This window comes from Xiphophorus couchianus, chromosome 7 (genome assembly GCF_001444195.1).
Source record: "Xiphophorus couchianus chromosome 7, X_couchianus-1.0, whole genome shotgun sequence".
In the NCBI taxonomy this organism is placed as follows: Eukaryota; Metazoa; Chordata; class Actinopteri; order Cyprinodontiformes; family Poeciliidae; genus Xiphophorus; species Xiphophorus couchianus.
This window is the reverse complement of record NC_040234.1, coordinates 8,680,136-8,694,724: the sequence shown is the minus strand read 5'-3', so window position 1 is coordinate 8,694,724 and position 14,589 is coordinate 8,680,136. Positions and strand designations below refer to the sequence as shown.

General features: G+C 35.3%; 2 protein-coding genes across 2 annotated transcripts; one reads left to right on the top strand and one right to left on the bottom strand.

Moving 5' to 3' along the window:
• Positions 1-728: 728 nt before the first annotated feature.
• Positions 729-4,218, bottom strand: dnajc15 (DnaJ (Hsp40) homolog, subfamily C, member 15). The gene is made up of 6 exons (XM_028022912.1): positions 4,076-4,218; positions 2,871-2,922; positions 2,622-2,695; positions 1,835-1,911; positions 1,683-1,753; positions 729-1,382 (listed from the first exon to the last, which is right to left on the bottom strand). The coding sequence occupies exons 1-6, from the start codon at positions 4,175-4,177 to the stop codon at positions 1,312-1,314; spliced, it is 447 nt and encodes a 148-aa protein (XP_027878713.1). The 5' UTR covers positions 4,178-4,218; the 3' UTR covers positions 729-1,311.
• A 3,749-nt stretch (positions 4,219-7,967) lies between these two features.
• Positions 7,968-12,453, top strand: LOC114147605 (C-type lectin domain family 10 member A-like). Its single transcript, XM_028022096.1, has 8 exons — positions 7,968-8,160; positions 8,231-8,323; positions 9,182-9,322; positions 9,437-9,604; positions 9,772-9,849; positions 10,473-10,612; positions 10,922-11,022; positions 11,832-12,453. The coding sequence occupies exons 1-8, from the start codon at positions 8,091-8,093 to the stop codon at positions 11,995-11,997; spliced, it is 957 nt and encodes a 318-aa protein (XP_027877897.1). The 5' UTR covers positions 7,968-8,090; the 3' UTR covers positions 11,998-12,453.
• Positions 12,454-14,589: the final 2,136 nt, after the last annotated feature.

The window sequence follows — 14,589 nt, the reverse complement described above, 5'->3', positions numbered from 1 at the left end:
ATGTCAGATGCAGACATGCAACCTCTGAAAAAGGTCAAATTCCTGTTTATTTCTATTTATTCAATATGTTTTAAGTTCAACATTTCTCGTTCCTGGTTAGTTTTTCTTAGGAGCTGCTGCTGCAAGTGTGTCCGCGAAACGCTCAATGGCAAAAACCACAACATCCTCCTCTAAATAAAGTATATGGGAAACTTGTTTGGTGTTGAGTCTTTTTTTGTTGTTTTTTTATTTCAGAGGAATGCTAAAAATGCACAAAGCAGTAAATCATTAACAATGAAAAGCCGTGTTATGGGCTCAACACACTATATAAGTGTGTGAGTCGGCCTTCCTGACAATACAACTTCTTTCAACAAACCGCTCATTTTAGTGACAGCTGTCTGAACTCTTGTGGTTGGCAGATATGAATTTAAATGGGCAAAAAAAAAAGATTTTTGTTAAACTTGTTGCATTAAATGAAGAACTTAATTTTTCTACCTTACCTAAGCCCTGTACCTTTTCAACTCAAATATAAATAGCTTTAGCTGTCACCCTAACTGTCTGTTTGGACTGTTGCATATTTTGCATTTTTATTTTTCTCCTAAGGCTATTAGATTGTGAATTTATTTTTACTTTGGCTAATTAAGCTCTTTACTTTATGACTATGTTTTCAAAACCTAGAAAAAAGCTTTTACAATATAAGAAAAGCCTATAGACCATATTTTTGTATCACTTTGCCTCTGCTTGTTTCGTTTCAGGATTTATTCACACAAATTTGAAAACTGCCACAAGGATACTATTGAGTAGAGATTTCAAGATTAATGATGCTACATTAAGTAGCAATCCAGTTCTTTAAATCCTTCAACTCAACCCTTTAAATGAGGGTTTTTTTTTGACAAACATTTTGTTAAAATCTGATCTCATATCAAGCAAGTTGCTCATTCCAACACCCAGTGTGTTAAGTGAAGACTCTTTACTACCTCCATATATTCAGCTTTGTTGTAGAAACACACATTTCTCACTCCAGTGTTTTTTTAAGTACATCTTTACATGCCAATATATGTACATTCAAATTAAAACGCTATAAACAAAAATATAGACTAGCGCAGCAGCATTTTAGTCAGCAACCGCTAGAAGGCGACGTTACATCTTCTCCAACCCGTTTATTTCCTTTTAACACTTCATTTCAATAAATAAAAAAGCAGTGTCTTTACTTCTGCTTTACTTATAGCCTCTAGTTTGTTTTCTGTGAAAATCAGAGGATGTCTTGTCAGGTGGTGCTGACGTGAATGTTGATGCAGCAGAAATAATGAGCTGAAAGGCTGATCCACAGCATCATCGCCGAATCTCCTTTTCCATCAAGTCTTTAGCCTCGTTGATCTTTGCAGCGAGATATGGAGAGCCGCCTACAAACAAACATGACTCAGTCTGACCCTTTGACACTTGAAGATATTCAAACAAGCTCAAGAAAACTGATCAACGTAGCATTTAAAATTCAGGATTCCCAACAGTATGAGTGTAAATTTCATTGTGTTGTTCAACTACAGGCAGCTGCTCACAAACTTGTCAGACAGTGACAACGATGTTCAACCAACTCAGGAGAAAAAGTTAAATTTGACAGTTTCATAGATTACTTTCCTTGTATTACTCTCTTGTGAAAATGCTTGTTTTAGGGTTGGTTTGTAGAGCAGATGGTGTAAAGTTACCTTTATCTGGATGATTTAGGACCATGATCCTCCGATGTGCCTCACGTACTTTGGTCTTTGTGGCAGCTGGGCTGAACACAACACATAAAGGTTATCGCTATTATAATTGGCCTCATGTGTTAGCATGAATGCTAACAGGCTCAAACACTCACCTGACGCCCAGAATGAGGCCTGCCTCTCGCCTCGACATCTTCTGCTCAAAACCTCCTTTGTAATAAGACGAAAATCCCTGAGAGGACAGAAGATGGTTGGAGCTGGAGTACTGAGACGTACTGGGAAACTGAATTTGTTACTTAGACTTTTCAAGAATTTCCATGACTGCAACAATTTTCGAGCAAACTTTTAAAATATTGCAAAAAAGCAAAAAATGAGAAATGCTTATTAGGTGTGTTTCCATCTACTGGTTTGGAGCGAATCAACCAGGCTACGCAGAGCGTAATTTCGTCAGATATTAGACACTTAAGCATGTAGTAGAATGCAAACTAAAAATTTAAAACACATTTTAAAAAATGTAGAGTTCTCCCCTCTGAACTGGAAGTTTGAAATAAACTTTTTCTGAGTTTCTGAGTTTAGTAAGGCAAAGATTCTCCGGAGGATGGGGAAGTTTACTTCATTAGAGCTTGTTCACCCAATGTGTTTCCATTTTTACTTCAGCACATCAACCAAAAACCACTTCAAGCGAGTGTAAAACTTTTTGCAAAACTGAGGAAGTTATTTTGAATTTTGCCGTTTCTGTCAACCTTCTCTTATGGAATATTTCAAAATGCACATAATAAGTGTTAATGAAAGCACGGTTTACGAGATGAACTTGGACGAAAGACACAGTACAGCTTGAAAACAGGGGAATTTGACTGGTTTTTCATTCAGTGAGTGAGAAGCTCAACAAAATATTTAGCTGATCTGAACATCACAGCCGCGTTCAGCTAATATTTTGCTTACTGCTGAGGGCATCTTCTTGACCGTTTCAGAGAAAGCCTGCCCCAGGGGCTTCCACAGCTGGAAAGCATAACGGCCTGGGGACAAAAAAACCCAAAAAACAGAACAAATAAATATTTTAAAATAAAAAGCGGTTAAATACCTGCTTGCATTTAACCAATGAAGCTTTCAGCAGCACAAGCATTAGCAGTAAAGGAATAACTCTTAAAGCAGGTAATGTTCATTTCATCCTGGGGAATGAGGTATTTTTACCTGCAAAACCCGCAGCAGCAACACCAAGGCCAACTGCGATCAGAGTCCCTCCCTGTCCACAAGACAAGGTTAAACTGGTAAATAAACACACCATATAAAGGCTTTGCTACAGTGTGATCCACTTCAGCCTGAAAAAGGAACCAATCTTCATCACACTATTAAATTCCTAATGTTAGCATCCTAATAACGTTTTAGTGGCTAAAGAGGTACATCAGACGGAGGAGGTGTTTTCTTTATGCCTTCATAAAATAAACTGACTTGTGTAATCACACATCCACCATCAGTTTCCCTAAAAAAAACCATAAACTTCAAATGAACTTCATAAAATTAACGCAGGTTATTAAGTAAGTTAATGAAAGAGGAGAAATGTAATAATAAAAACTTATTAGGCAACGAATAAGTAAAACTATTCAAAGTTCCTACACATTCTTCCTGTCTAGATGTCTTCCTTTTCCACACTCAGATCTGCAGATTTCTCGTTCCGGTTTTAAAGTGGGAATAAAAGACAAACAGCAAAACTGAGTTTGAAACTAATATTTACAATTATACACATTCTGAGTGTCTGGCTCATTTCCCCAGCCAGAGAAGCTGGTTTCAATCGGCTTTTATTTCCGTCCTTGTTAACAGCAGAGACATTTTTCCAGACTTATCCAGATCTAGAAAACACTTTCATAAAACCCTTAACCTTTCATAAAACTTTAAAGACTGCAAAGTAATCCTGACTAATTACTCTGAATACCCTCAAACACGTCCAGCATGCTGCACAATGCCATATGACAGAGTTTAATCATGCTTCAATGAGTAAATTACAATTTAGTCTGGAAATAAACATTACATCATTTACACTTAAGCAGTTTATAGCAAGACTGATTACTGAATGTTATTTTTCATGAGATGCACTCAGTTTATGACTTAATATTTAAGGTTACGACACAAACATGCATTACAACCTTCAAGAGTCATTAATGTAAAATAAATAAAAAATAATACGTTTTCTCATTAAGAACTAGGTAGTAATTTTGCACCGAGCAGACTCTCCCCGCTGAATTAAAGCTGCCTCTCCTGAACTCACGTTTCTGACGTAACCGAGTTTGACGCCGTTGGCGGTCACCGCGGCGGTTACCAGCTCAGACTTTGTCATTAAATCTCACTATATTCATCTGACAGACGCTGAAAAGCTCACCGACCACAACCCGGACACTTACCAGCCGTCTGTCTATCTCTGCGTCATTCCTAACATTTGTTTTAGGGGAATATTCGGCATATCGCATCGTTTCATCCATCGCCGCTGCGCCGGTGGTCGCCATGTTGCCTCCCTGACGTCACGCCAAGTATTGCGTATCCGCTCGTTCCTTTCAAAATAAAATGCAACGTGTCACTTCCTGCTAGTGCGCAAACCATCCTAAAGTGATTCCGTTCCTCTTTTCCTGTTGATGTACTCTTGTGCAAGAGACTTTGGAGCAGCTTCTTCTGACTTGTTTTCTTTTTTCTTTTTTTTTAAATCACATATAATAATAATTTTCACAGATTGAATTAAATGAAAACAAAGAACAAGTACAGAGTGCCAATACATTTTTTTTTATAAAATATAAAAGCAACCAAGCAGACTTAATGAATTAACAATGAAAAATTAAATCAAAACTTAATTTACTAAAATTCAGCCATTAAATAAGACAATCATCTAATGGAAAATATATACACAAATAGTAATAACAATACAAATAGACCTGATTTTTTTTTTCATTTTACCTTTTTGTATCAATTGTAAAAAATAAAGGAAAAAAATGTAAAAACTGAAAACAAGAACAAAAGGTATCTATTATGCCATTCTGAATTTGTCAAAAGTCTGAGAGAAAAATAAAACGTCCACATTGATGTTCTAAAAAACTGCAAGTGAGAAAAAAAACTTTTAATTCATTTTAAAGTTTCCACTTTATGTAATGTTATTTAATTCTCATTAATTTCAGTACTATTTTAACATCTCACTCTATTTATTTCTTACATTTTTATCAAGGAATCAATTTTAATGTAAAATACTAAAGAGCCAGAAACTGAATGTCCTCCTAATATTCTACCCTTTGCCTTTTCTATGTGAGGAAGATAAAAATCTTCACTTTTGCACAAACACTGCCTGTCGGACTTTCAAGGACGCATCTAGGAGCTACATGGGAATACAGATACCTATACCAGATACCTTATAACATCTTCAGTCATATTTAATTAATTTGCACATAAAAATTTGTTGAAGGCTGAAGCATTTTTAGGAAAGAATTTATGGGTTTTATTTTTCATTGAGGCACCTTTGAAGAGTGTTGCTTCATCTAATATAAATATGTTGAACATCTCCTAAATTGCAAGAAGAAAAAATAAAAACATTTAGCATGTATGGTATCAGAAATTGTAAATTCAGACGATGAAAATTTCTAAGGGATTGAAGGAAAGTTATTAAAAATACTGTTTAATTTACCTTTATTATAGTTAAAGTCATAATTTAAGAAGAATGTGCTGAATTACCTTTTTAATTTATTTCAGACGACTGAATATTCCAGTTTCATCACTGAACAATTAATTATCACTTAAGAATCTGCAGTTTAGATATTACAAAGTGTTGAGATAAAGTTGAATTATTTATCTAGGAAGAAATAATGTAGGAAGAAATAATTCAACTCGGGCAAAATTATCAGATGATTAAGCAGCAATAATTTTAGTTCAAATTCAATAGTTCAATGAGTCTTTAATGTTTTATTATTAGGTTTTTTTCCACTGAAGACATTTTCTATCTGTTGAAACCTCAAACATTTTTATCACATATTTTATTTATGTAAAATAACATTTATTTATTTTTTATTTGGTGGAAGCTTTTACATGCTAAACAAAGTGAATAGATCTCCAACTTAAAAAAAAAAAAATAATTTGTTACATGTAGTCTAATTGTGTTTGTCAAATTTACATTATGTTTGCTTAACATGGCAACTTTATAAACTTAATAAATTGACTTGGGTAAACTTAAGTTGATTACTTGCAACAAATTAACTCGATCTTTTTAAGTTGGATCAACTGTTTTCTTTTTCCAGTGCAGCATCTTAACTTGTTAAATTGCACTGAATATTGTGATTTCTGCTATTTCTCTTATTATAGCTGCTTTTTGAGCTGGAAAACTAGAAAAATCAAAAATTTCATTTGATGAGTTGATAATTTATTTAATAAAAAAGTTTAACCTTTTGGTAATCCTTATCTAATTGGTTCAAACGTAAAAAGATTTCACTTTTAAATGTTACCTTTCATTAATTGCGTGCTATTGTTAATTTATAGCTGATGACATGCTGCTTTTCGATGAAAGCAGGAAACTGGGGGCGGTGATTGATACACAGCGGAGGGGAAGTTGGAAATTAGGTCTAGGCTTGTGTGTTTCTTATCACAGCACTTATTCTAAGAGTTTTAAAAGTCTGTGGCAGATTATTGCAAAGATAAACCGACAGACAAGCAGAAATATTTCCGTCTGGTTCAAAGTTTGGTTTTCTGCTTCTGTGAACCATCAGAAACTTTTCACTGCCTGACAAACAACAAAAACAAAGAAATCAGGAGATGAGAAAGATTTATCTGACATTCACGTGTACGAATACAGTGGATGTCAGATAAATCTTTCTCATCTCAAGTTTCTTTTTTGTTTGCAACCCTGCAGCAAAGAATAACATCAATAAATTAATTAATTTTTTTGCTGCGGGGTGCATCTTTCATTAGATATTAGCTGAAATTACTGGAATGTTTTAGAAAAAGTTGCAACAACAATGTTCTAAATCATCAATAGTCTGACACTTTGTTAAAACCTCCAACCAGGTTGTCCCTGTTTTAGATTTCCAGTGTTTGCTTTCAAATCATAACCTACGTTTTCAGATAAAAATATCAACTTTAAAGTAATTATCAATTTAAAACTGAATGCAGCCTGATGCACTTATTATTTTGTTCTTAATTTTTTAGTTTTCAAAAGAAGTCTTTTATATCGTCAACCTAATTTTAATATCAGAAAAAGTTGATCTGAGTGAACGCCACAAGCGGTTTTCAAAAGATGTTTTCAATTTTTAAGAAAAAAAATATATATACAAACCAAAGTGACCTCAACAAGGTCTTGTAGCCTCAGATCACTTAATGCTGTGATCTGAATAACATTCGATTCAAAGCACACCAGCAAATCCACCTCTGAAAAAAAATGAGCAGCAGTAGGTTTTGAAGTGGGGCCGCCAAGTCCAGGTTTAAATCCTAATAAGATTAATCAGGTCGCTCATTCTACAAACTTCTTCAGTCTTGTTAAATTAAAGGAAGTCTACAAAATTTCCCCCATGGTGATGCAAAACACTCAGTTGATTTCAGCTGTTGCCATCAAGGGAAAACAAAATAGAGCCAGGTCTGTTGGATAGCTTTTCCCCCTAATAAATGGAAGCATTTTGTATTTTTGTCTGACAATAACATCTGCTTGATGGTCTGAAACTCCGTAACAAAAAAACAAATCTGCAGAGGTACAAAGGGTTTCACGGCGCTGTGAAACAGTATTTGAAATAACTCAACCTGATACATTTTTATCAAACCAACAAACCCAACTGGAACAGATTCCACGCTCCATGAATGTCTTGTAAACTAATTTTTACGTGTGTGAAAACCCAAAGCAATATCCTTGCCAACATTTTAAGTTCGCTCCCATGCGGTGTTAACCTTCTTATGAAAAGCTGATTAAAACCAAAGGCTCTGATATGAATAAAATGTGTTTTTTTATACATACATAAATTAAAATCATGATTAAAATTACAAAATACCTCCTCACCTCAAAGATTTCTGTATATTTCATAGAATAACCAACTAGAATTTAAACTAGTTTTCCTTCTTAAAACTCCATGTAAAAGTTATATTTGATCAAGTATCATCATTACAATATTCAGTTTACATTCTCGCATGCCAGAAATGCACCACAAAACGGCTCATTTGCGGAGCTGTTATCAAGCCGAGGAGAAAGCAGGATGTTGACTTTTTGTGTGTGGGGGTTTTCTTGAAGAAACCAGTATACAGAAAAACAGTTTTGCATATAAAACTGCAAACCAAAAAAAGTCCACCTGTTGAGCAGACGCCTGTCTGATGGTGCTGCTTACCATGTCTGTGGGTGTGTCTAGTGCACAGTAAGAGTCTTTGCAAGTTGTTGGTGCTGCACTGCCTACAGCTAAACGGGTCACGATGGAGAAAAAGCACATTCATGTCCGACACAGCAGACTTTCCAATTCTGTTAATTTAAGGAACTGCAGAGGTGAGTTCAGTTCAGACCAACAACCTGATGTTGCTTCTGGTGTCTTGACTGTAATCTTCCCTCTGTTCAGGTTCAGAGAGTCGTTTCCACCTGAGCGTTATTCTGTTCTTCGGCGTGTTCAGCATCTGCCTGCTCATCGGACTGCTGGTCGCCAACGCTCAGTGTGAGTCTGCTTAGAAACCTGAAACTATCGCAACTTGTCCATCCAACTAAAGCTTTCATTAATTCAATGATTGTTAAAGACTCTTTGGACTTCTTGCTCAGCACATGAAGTCAGAAAAAATATCTTGTTTATTTTTAAAGCACAAAATGTTTGCCAAAAATTTAGGTTTTTGCCTAAAACATCTTTTGGAAAGAAAGTGGTGGTAATTTTTCTTTTCTTTTTTTTGCCAAAAAATTACATAGCTATTATTTTAGGATGGTGGCAATTTTCAATTATTATTTAAGTATATGATGGTAAGTTTAATTTTTGATATTTGGAAGTTTCTAGAAATATAAGTAAGTAAGCGTTTAATTTTTATGACTAAACTAATGTATATGAAGGAGGGACTAAACAGAAAGTAACTGTTCAGAAATAGAAATCACATAGATAAGTCTATAATTGATACTACACCTTGCACATATACGGTTAAAAGTAATTTTTGAATATTTCTATGTAATACTGAGGTTTTGCAGTGGGCCAATCAGAGTCCTGATCTGAATACAATGCAGAATCTTTGGAAGGATCTTTAGATTAGGGTAATGGCAAAGAGGTCTTCCAAGGTCAAAGACTTACCAGAAAAAAGATCTGATCAACAATTATACAAAGTGTCGCCTGATGTTGCACTAACAATACAGATTTTTCATTTGATTACTAAGTACGGTATAAATAACTTCTATGCCAGTTTATAATGTATATAATGTTGTATTGTTTTGGTTAACAGCTTTCCTGAAACAAAGCCAAATGAGAGTCCAGTCAGGACATTGTTGTGTCTTTGTCGTCTTTTTCTCAGTAAAAATCTATTTTCCTTATGAATTACAGACAACGACACCAAACGGCAACTGACTGAGGATTTCCAGGTCTTGGCAAAGACCCTTGCCGCCAGAATTTTAGAAACAAGACAGCTGAAAATAACGCTTGATGAGAAATCGACAGAACTAAACAGAGCTCTGTCTGCACAGAGTGAGCCTTCACAATTTATGTTCTCAGAGCCTTGAAGAAGTCACATTTAGTGTTAAATTCAAAGCTCTTCTGATATCGTTCTTATCTCGCATCTTTTTTATTTATCTATTTCAGACAGTGACTCCAAATGTAATGCAAATGAGGAACTCCAGAGTGATCTGACTGAACGTCTCCTCGCCTGCAATGAATCGCTTTTCAACATAACCAAAGAAAGAGACCTGCTGAACAACCGGCTTATTGAGTCTCTTAAAGAGGAAATCGATGAAGGATTGTCTGAGCAAAGTAAGCCCTGAACACCACACACTATTTTTTTTTTAATAAAAAAATATTGATAGGGTAGGTATTTCTGTATTACTTTTAAAATATAAACATATGATCCAAAAGCCCATGTGGTGTTGATTAATTTTTTTGTTTCAACTTTCAAGCTCTTTTTTCTGATCTATTTTCAGATAACTCCATGTTTAATACGACAGAAGAAAATGAGCTCTCTGCACTTCTAGTCAATCTGACAGCGTCTTGCCCAGAAAGTGAGAAAAAACTCTCTTTCCTATCCATTGAGAAAGACCTGCTGAACGCTAAGCTTGGTGAAACGACTAAAGAGTTGCTCCGGTTTCGCAATTTGTTTGAAAGGAAGTCTTTAGTTTTCTTTGGTAAAGATGGCTGAAGTGAAGTTAAAGTCAAGACAAAATTGGTTCAAATTATCCTAAGATAAATTGAAGACTTTTAAATATGCGTCCATGTAGGAATTTGTGGCATTTACAAATGTGAAATGCTTTACATTAAAATAAAACATTTTTCTAACAATATAGCAAAAGATTACGTCAGTCCAATATTTATACTGTGCTGGCAGAAAAAAAAGTTACGTTGTAATGTGAGCAATATGTATTTTATAATAAGATGATAGGTAGTATATTGTACCGACAAAAACATAGTGTTAGTACAATAATATTTTCATGCCACAATTTGACAAAGCTATTTTTCGTTTGCTCTATGCTGCCTGTTCTTCACTTCCTACGATCAAGACTATCATTATTGTGGCCTGCATATAAACAGTCTGAACATTTTTAGTGATATTTCACAATGAAAGAAGCATTTAAAATTGACCTTCATAAGAATTTAAAACCATCTGAACTTGATTCTCTTCTTCCAGATGCCACATGTCCTGACGAGTGGTTGAAGTTCAATTGCTCTTGTTACCAAATCTCTGGTAATGGCTCCTGGGATGAAGGCAGAGAGCACTGCATGAGAAAAGGAGGAGATCTGGTGGTGATAAATAATCCTGAGGAGCAGGTGATGAGAGGTTTTAGAGGGACACCGCCGATTAAGTTTATAAAAAGAGAAATTAAAATTATGATATGTAAGACAGTCAACGATCATGTTGTTTTGTATTTTCTGTATAGTATTATGTAAAGGTAAAATACTCAACTGGATTTTCCACTGACAAGGAGTTTCCTCTAAAACATTTAAATGAATATTTAGCAATAATTTAAGTGATCAGTCGTACAATATTTGAAGTAAGGTAATGGAGCAAGAATTAAAAAAAGAAACTAAATTAATTATCAAAGCTAAAAGAAACCTTTTTATGTCGACATTTTACAGAATTTTCTTGCTGAATTCGAGCAGGAAGCATGGATTGGTTTGAGCGACAGAGAAACTGAGGGATCCTGGCTGTGGGTTGACGGAACCGCTCTGAGTTTCATGTAAGGATCCAGTCTTTTACTCAGTGCCAACAGTGACTCTGGATGTTGTTTACTTTAGTTGGCAACATGGTTTTTTGCATAAACATTTCATATTTGACAAGTTATGTTATCAAATATGAAGTATATTTTTGAAAACTCTGAAGCTTCACAATGCAGCAGAATTACATTTGAATGGCATAACAAGTCGCTCATCAATAATAATAATGATCAGGACGCTGCAGTCTCTCTTTTCTGTCTTTTTTTTTTAAGAGATTTAGATTTCTTTTTTTATTTTCCAAACAGAAGTTTCTGCTGGACATTCACAACTTGGTGCTCCAACACAGGTTATTTCAGCCTAAGACAGACAGACGGACAGATCTGAGATCAATACCGGATATTGGATCATGACCCCTTTGACCTTTATTTTTTGCTCTTTGAGTGGTGTTGCATTGGTAGTGTTAAACTGTTCATTTTCTTTAACGTTCTTATTATGAACTGCTCCTGTTCAGAAACTCAAGAGTCCAATCGATGTGTCTTTGTGTCGTGTTTGAGCAGTGAGATCTAAGTTGACAGTAAGGATGCACCTGAAGTTTATGTAAAATTTAAAGAATTTCAAAGTTTATTTAGTTGGTAAAACGGATTTTTTTTTTTTTAAAAATGGTTGCGTCTCAATGTTTTCTCCATCTGACTGCTTCTTAACTTGTCAAAATCTGAGGACACAAGACAATACGGGTTAGAAAACCACAGTTACAACTCCGACACAAACCTAATTATTGTAGGCTACAAATGATTAAAATTAAATCCTAAAGCTTTTTACTCCTTTATTCCAGGTCCTGGAGAATCAATCAGCCTGATAACGGTGGTGGAGACCCATTATGGGGTGAGGAGGACTGTGCACATATCACACAATTTGACGGGGCACAGTGGAATGATATGTCATGTAATGCTACCAAATGGTGGATTTGTGAAAAAATACCAACCATGTTTGCTCCATAAGTTTTGAAAATGATTTGTTTTTATTTTTCAGCAACCAAGCATACATTACCGTGTGTAACTCACCTGTTACAAAATTGCAAACAATGAACTGTATCGGCGTACACAAGGGCTTTTTGTTTCTTCCACCAACAGAAAAAGTATTTTCACTTTGCTTACTTTGCTAGCTCAGTTAAGATTAGGAAATGTTTAAGTTGCTAGAAGTCACTCGCTGCTCCTTTTCATTATGTGTATAAATAAAAGTTCTTGAATCCAAATTCTTCTCGGTGCTGATTAAATTCTGACTTTTAGTGCTCCACACATATGTTTTCTTTTTAGTAGAAATACAACTTTAAAAGCTGCAATGTTTGTGAACACAGAATGAGGCAGATAAATAAAAGCGTCCGCCAAGTGACACAGTGAGAGCTGGAAAGAAACGATTTGGGCTCTGTCTGAAATCACATGCACATGTAAAATATTAACGGATGAAAAAAAGATTTGTAATTTACTTTGAACCAAACAATTTACTTTACGTTTATATCGAATATGTGAATTTTGCATTGGCAAATTTGCTGAAGTCAGTTTGGTGTTATTTCCACATGCTTGGTAATTGGACTCAAAAATGAAACAGCGTTGACAGGTTTACAGTCTAACAGTAATAGTTTGATCCATTGGTGGATTTATTCATTAAGCAATTTTTCTCTAATGTTCACTGGGACATCATTTTCTGCAATTGTTATATCTGGAATAATAGAATTAGAGAGTAATGGGCAAATAAACTATGAAAGACGAAAATATAACAAGGTGCTGGCTTTGTGTTGTCTATTATTTTACACTATAACATACTGTATATCAGTGTTTCCTAACCCTGGTCCTCAAGGACACACTGCACTGCATGTTTTAGGTGTTTCCTTGCTTCAGCAGGTTATTTCGATTGACAGGTATAGTAAACCAGGGAAATATCTAAAACATGCAGGGCAGTGTGCTTTGAGGACCAGGATTAGGAAATACTATTGTATTAAAAAAAACATTAATGATATAATATATAAACATTTTATAAAAAATAAGAAATCATAATATTCCTCTATGGGAAGTTGCTTTTTCCAATGGCACATTTCATTAGGGACTCAGAACCTTTAATATGCTAAAGGAAATTAACATCCAAATTTGAAAAGATTAAAATTGGGAGCTATAATGTGGATGAGCATTAGCTGTCTTAAATAAAGTTTTTCTTTAAGTTTACAGAACATCAATTCAAGACTATCTGGACTCTTTTAAATAGTTTCAGAACCTGTTCATGCAGGTTTTAGCAGCCTTGTGAGTCCCTGGCAGATCAGGGACACTCCGGCCTGCTGGAGACCGCTTTATTGTGATATCCCTAGGGGTGTCAAACTCCAGTCCTCAAGGGCCGCTGTCCTGCAACTTTTAGATGTGCCTCTGCTGCACCACACCTGAATAGAATAATTAGGTCATTAAGGCTCTGGAGAACTGATCTACACAAGGAGGAGGTAATTAAACCATTTCATTCCAGTGATTTGTACGTGTGGCACATCTAAAAACTGCAGGACACACCGGCCCTTGAGGACTGGAGTTTGACAGTGAGCTCCTGTTCAGTTAAAAGTGCTCACTGTGTTCAATACGCCCTCTGGTGGCAAACTGCTGCAACTACAGCTTAATGCCTCCCTCAGCATCAACAGGAGAAGAGACAGTCAAGCAACAAACAATGTTTTCTGTTGGTTAAAATTTAAATTTTCTGATAAATGTGATCCATCTGGACCTTTTCACTACCTAACAACAAAAACAAATGCATTAGGAGATCCGAACAAATTATCTAGATAATTTTTTTAAACATTTTTTTATGCTCTTTTATTGATGCATGTCTCATTTCCAAGCAGAAAAGCACTTCTTCATTTAATTAAAAATAATTTTAAATCTAATTCTGCTGGGCTAATAATTTGTAGGTTAACTGTATGTGACACCAATAGATAACTGCCAATTAATGAGTAAAAGAACAAGGCCAAACATGTTGAAAAACTAGAATTAAGGTGTAAAAAAAACAATCAAGAACCTATACAGTACATGACTGTAGAGTCAGTGACCCGATGGAAGTGGTTGGGCTTCTTTAGATAGAAATCTATCAAAGGAAAGATGTGCTTTCACCTCAACTGCATATTAAATTTAAAACCTAAAAAGACATACTAACAAAATTATCTGGTTTGCTGCAGGAGATTCTCACAAACGTATGAGACAGTTTGTGGTTATTTTCATAAATGAAACTATTCATAAATATTCATAAATAACTTTGCCTGGTTCTAGATTCAACGTGAGACAGATGCTTGCATCTCAGAGCTCAATTTATGTTCCTTATTTTAACCATCTATGGTCAAAAAAGAGAGAAAGAATGAGTGTGCGGTGGTGGAGGTGTAAAGAGCGACCCAAATATGGAGGCCTTAGTCCTCGGCCGCTGAGGACTAACATGCAAAGATGGTGGGAGGAAGTCAGACAACCGGAAGAGCACAAAAAAATGACGCTTCCAGAATCTGCAAGTTTATTATTGCCTTTAAAAGCCAGAAGGCATTTCAACGTATGTAAATGTGAGTCACTCAGACTGTGTGG

Bases quoted from the DNA above. Each gene is read 5' to 3' on its own strand.
- LOC114147605 (XM_028022096.1), top strand. From the start codon at position 8,091: ATGGAGAAAAAGCACATTCATGTCCGACACAGCAGACTTTCCAATTCT. The intron at 8,161-8,230 runs GTGAGTTCAGTT...CCCTCTGTTCAG, and splicing joins TAATTTAAGGAACTGCAGAG to GTTCAGAGAGTCGTTTCCAC. The intron at 9,850-10,472 runs GTGAGAAAAAAC...CTCTTCTTCCAG, and splicing joins GACAGCGTCTTGCCCAGAAA to ATGCCACATGTCCTGACGAG.
- dnajc15 (XM_028022912.1), bottom strand. From the start codon at position 4,177: ATGGCGACCACCGGCGCAGCGGCGATGGATGAAACGATGCGATATGCC. The intron at 2,923-4,075 runs GTAAGTGTCCGG...TCTTGTGGACAG, and splicing joins CAGAGATAGACAGACGGCTG to GGAGGGACTCTGATCGCAGT. The intron at 1,912-2,621 runs GTAAGCAAAATA...CTGTCCTCTCAG, and splicing joins TCAAGAAGATGCCCTCAGCA to GGATTTTCGTCTTATTACAA.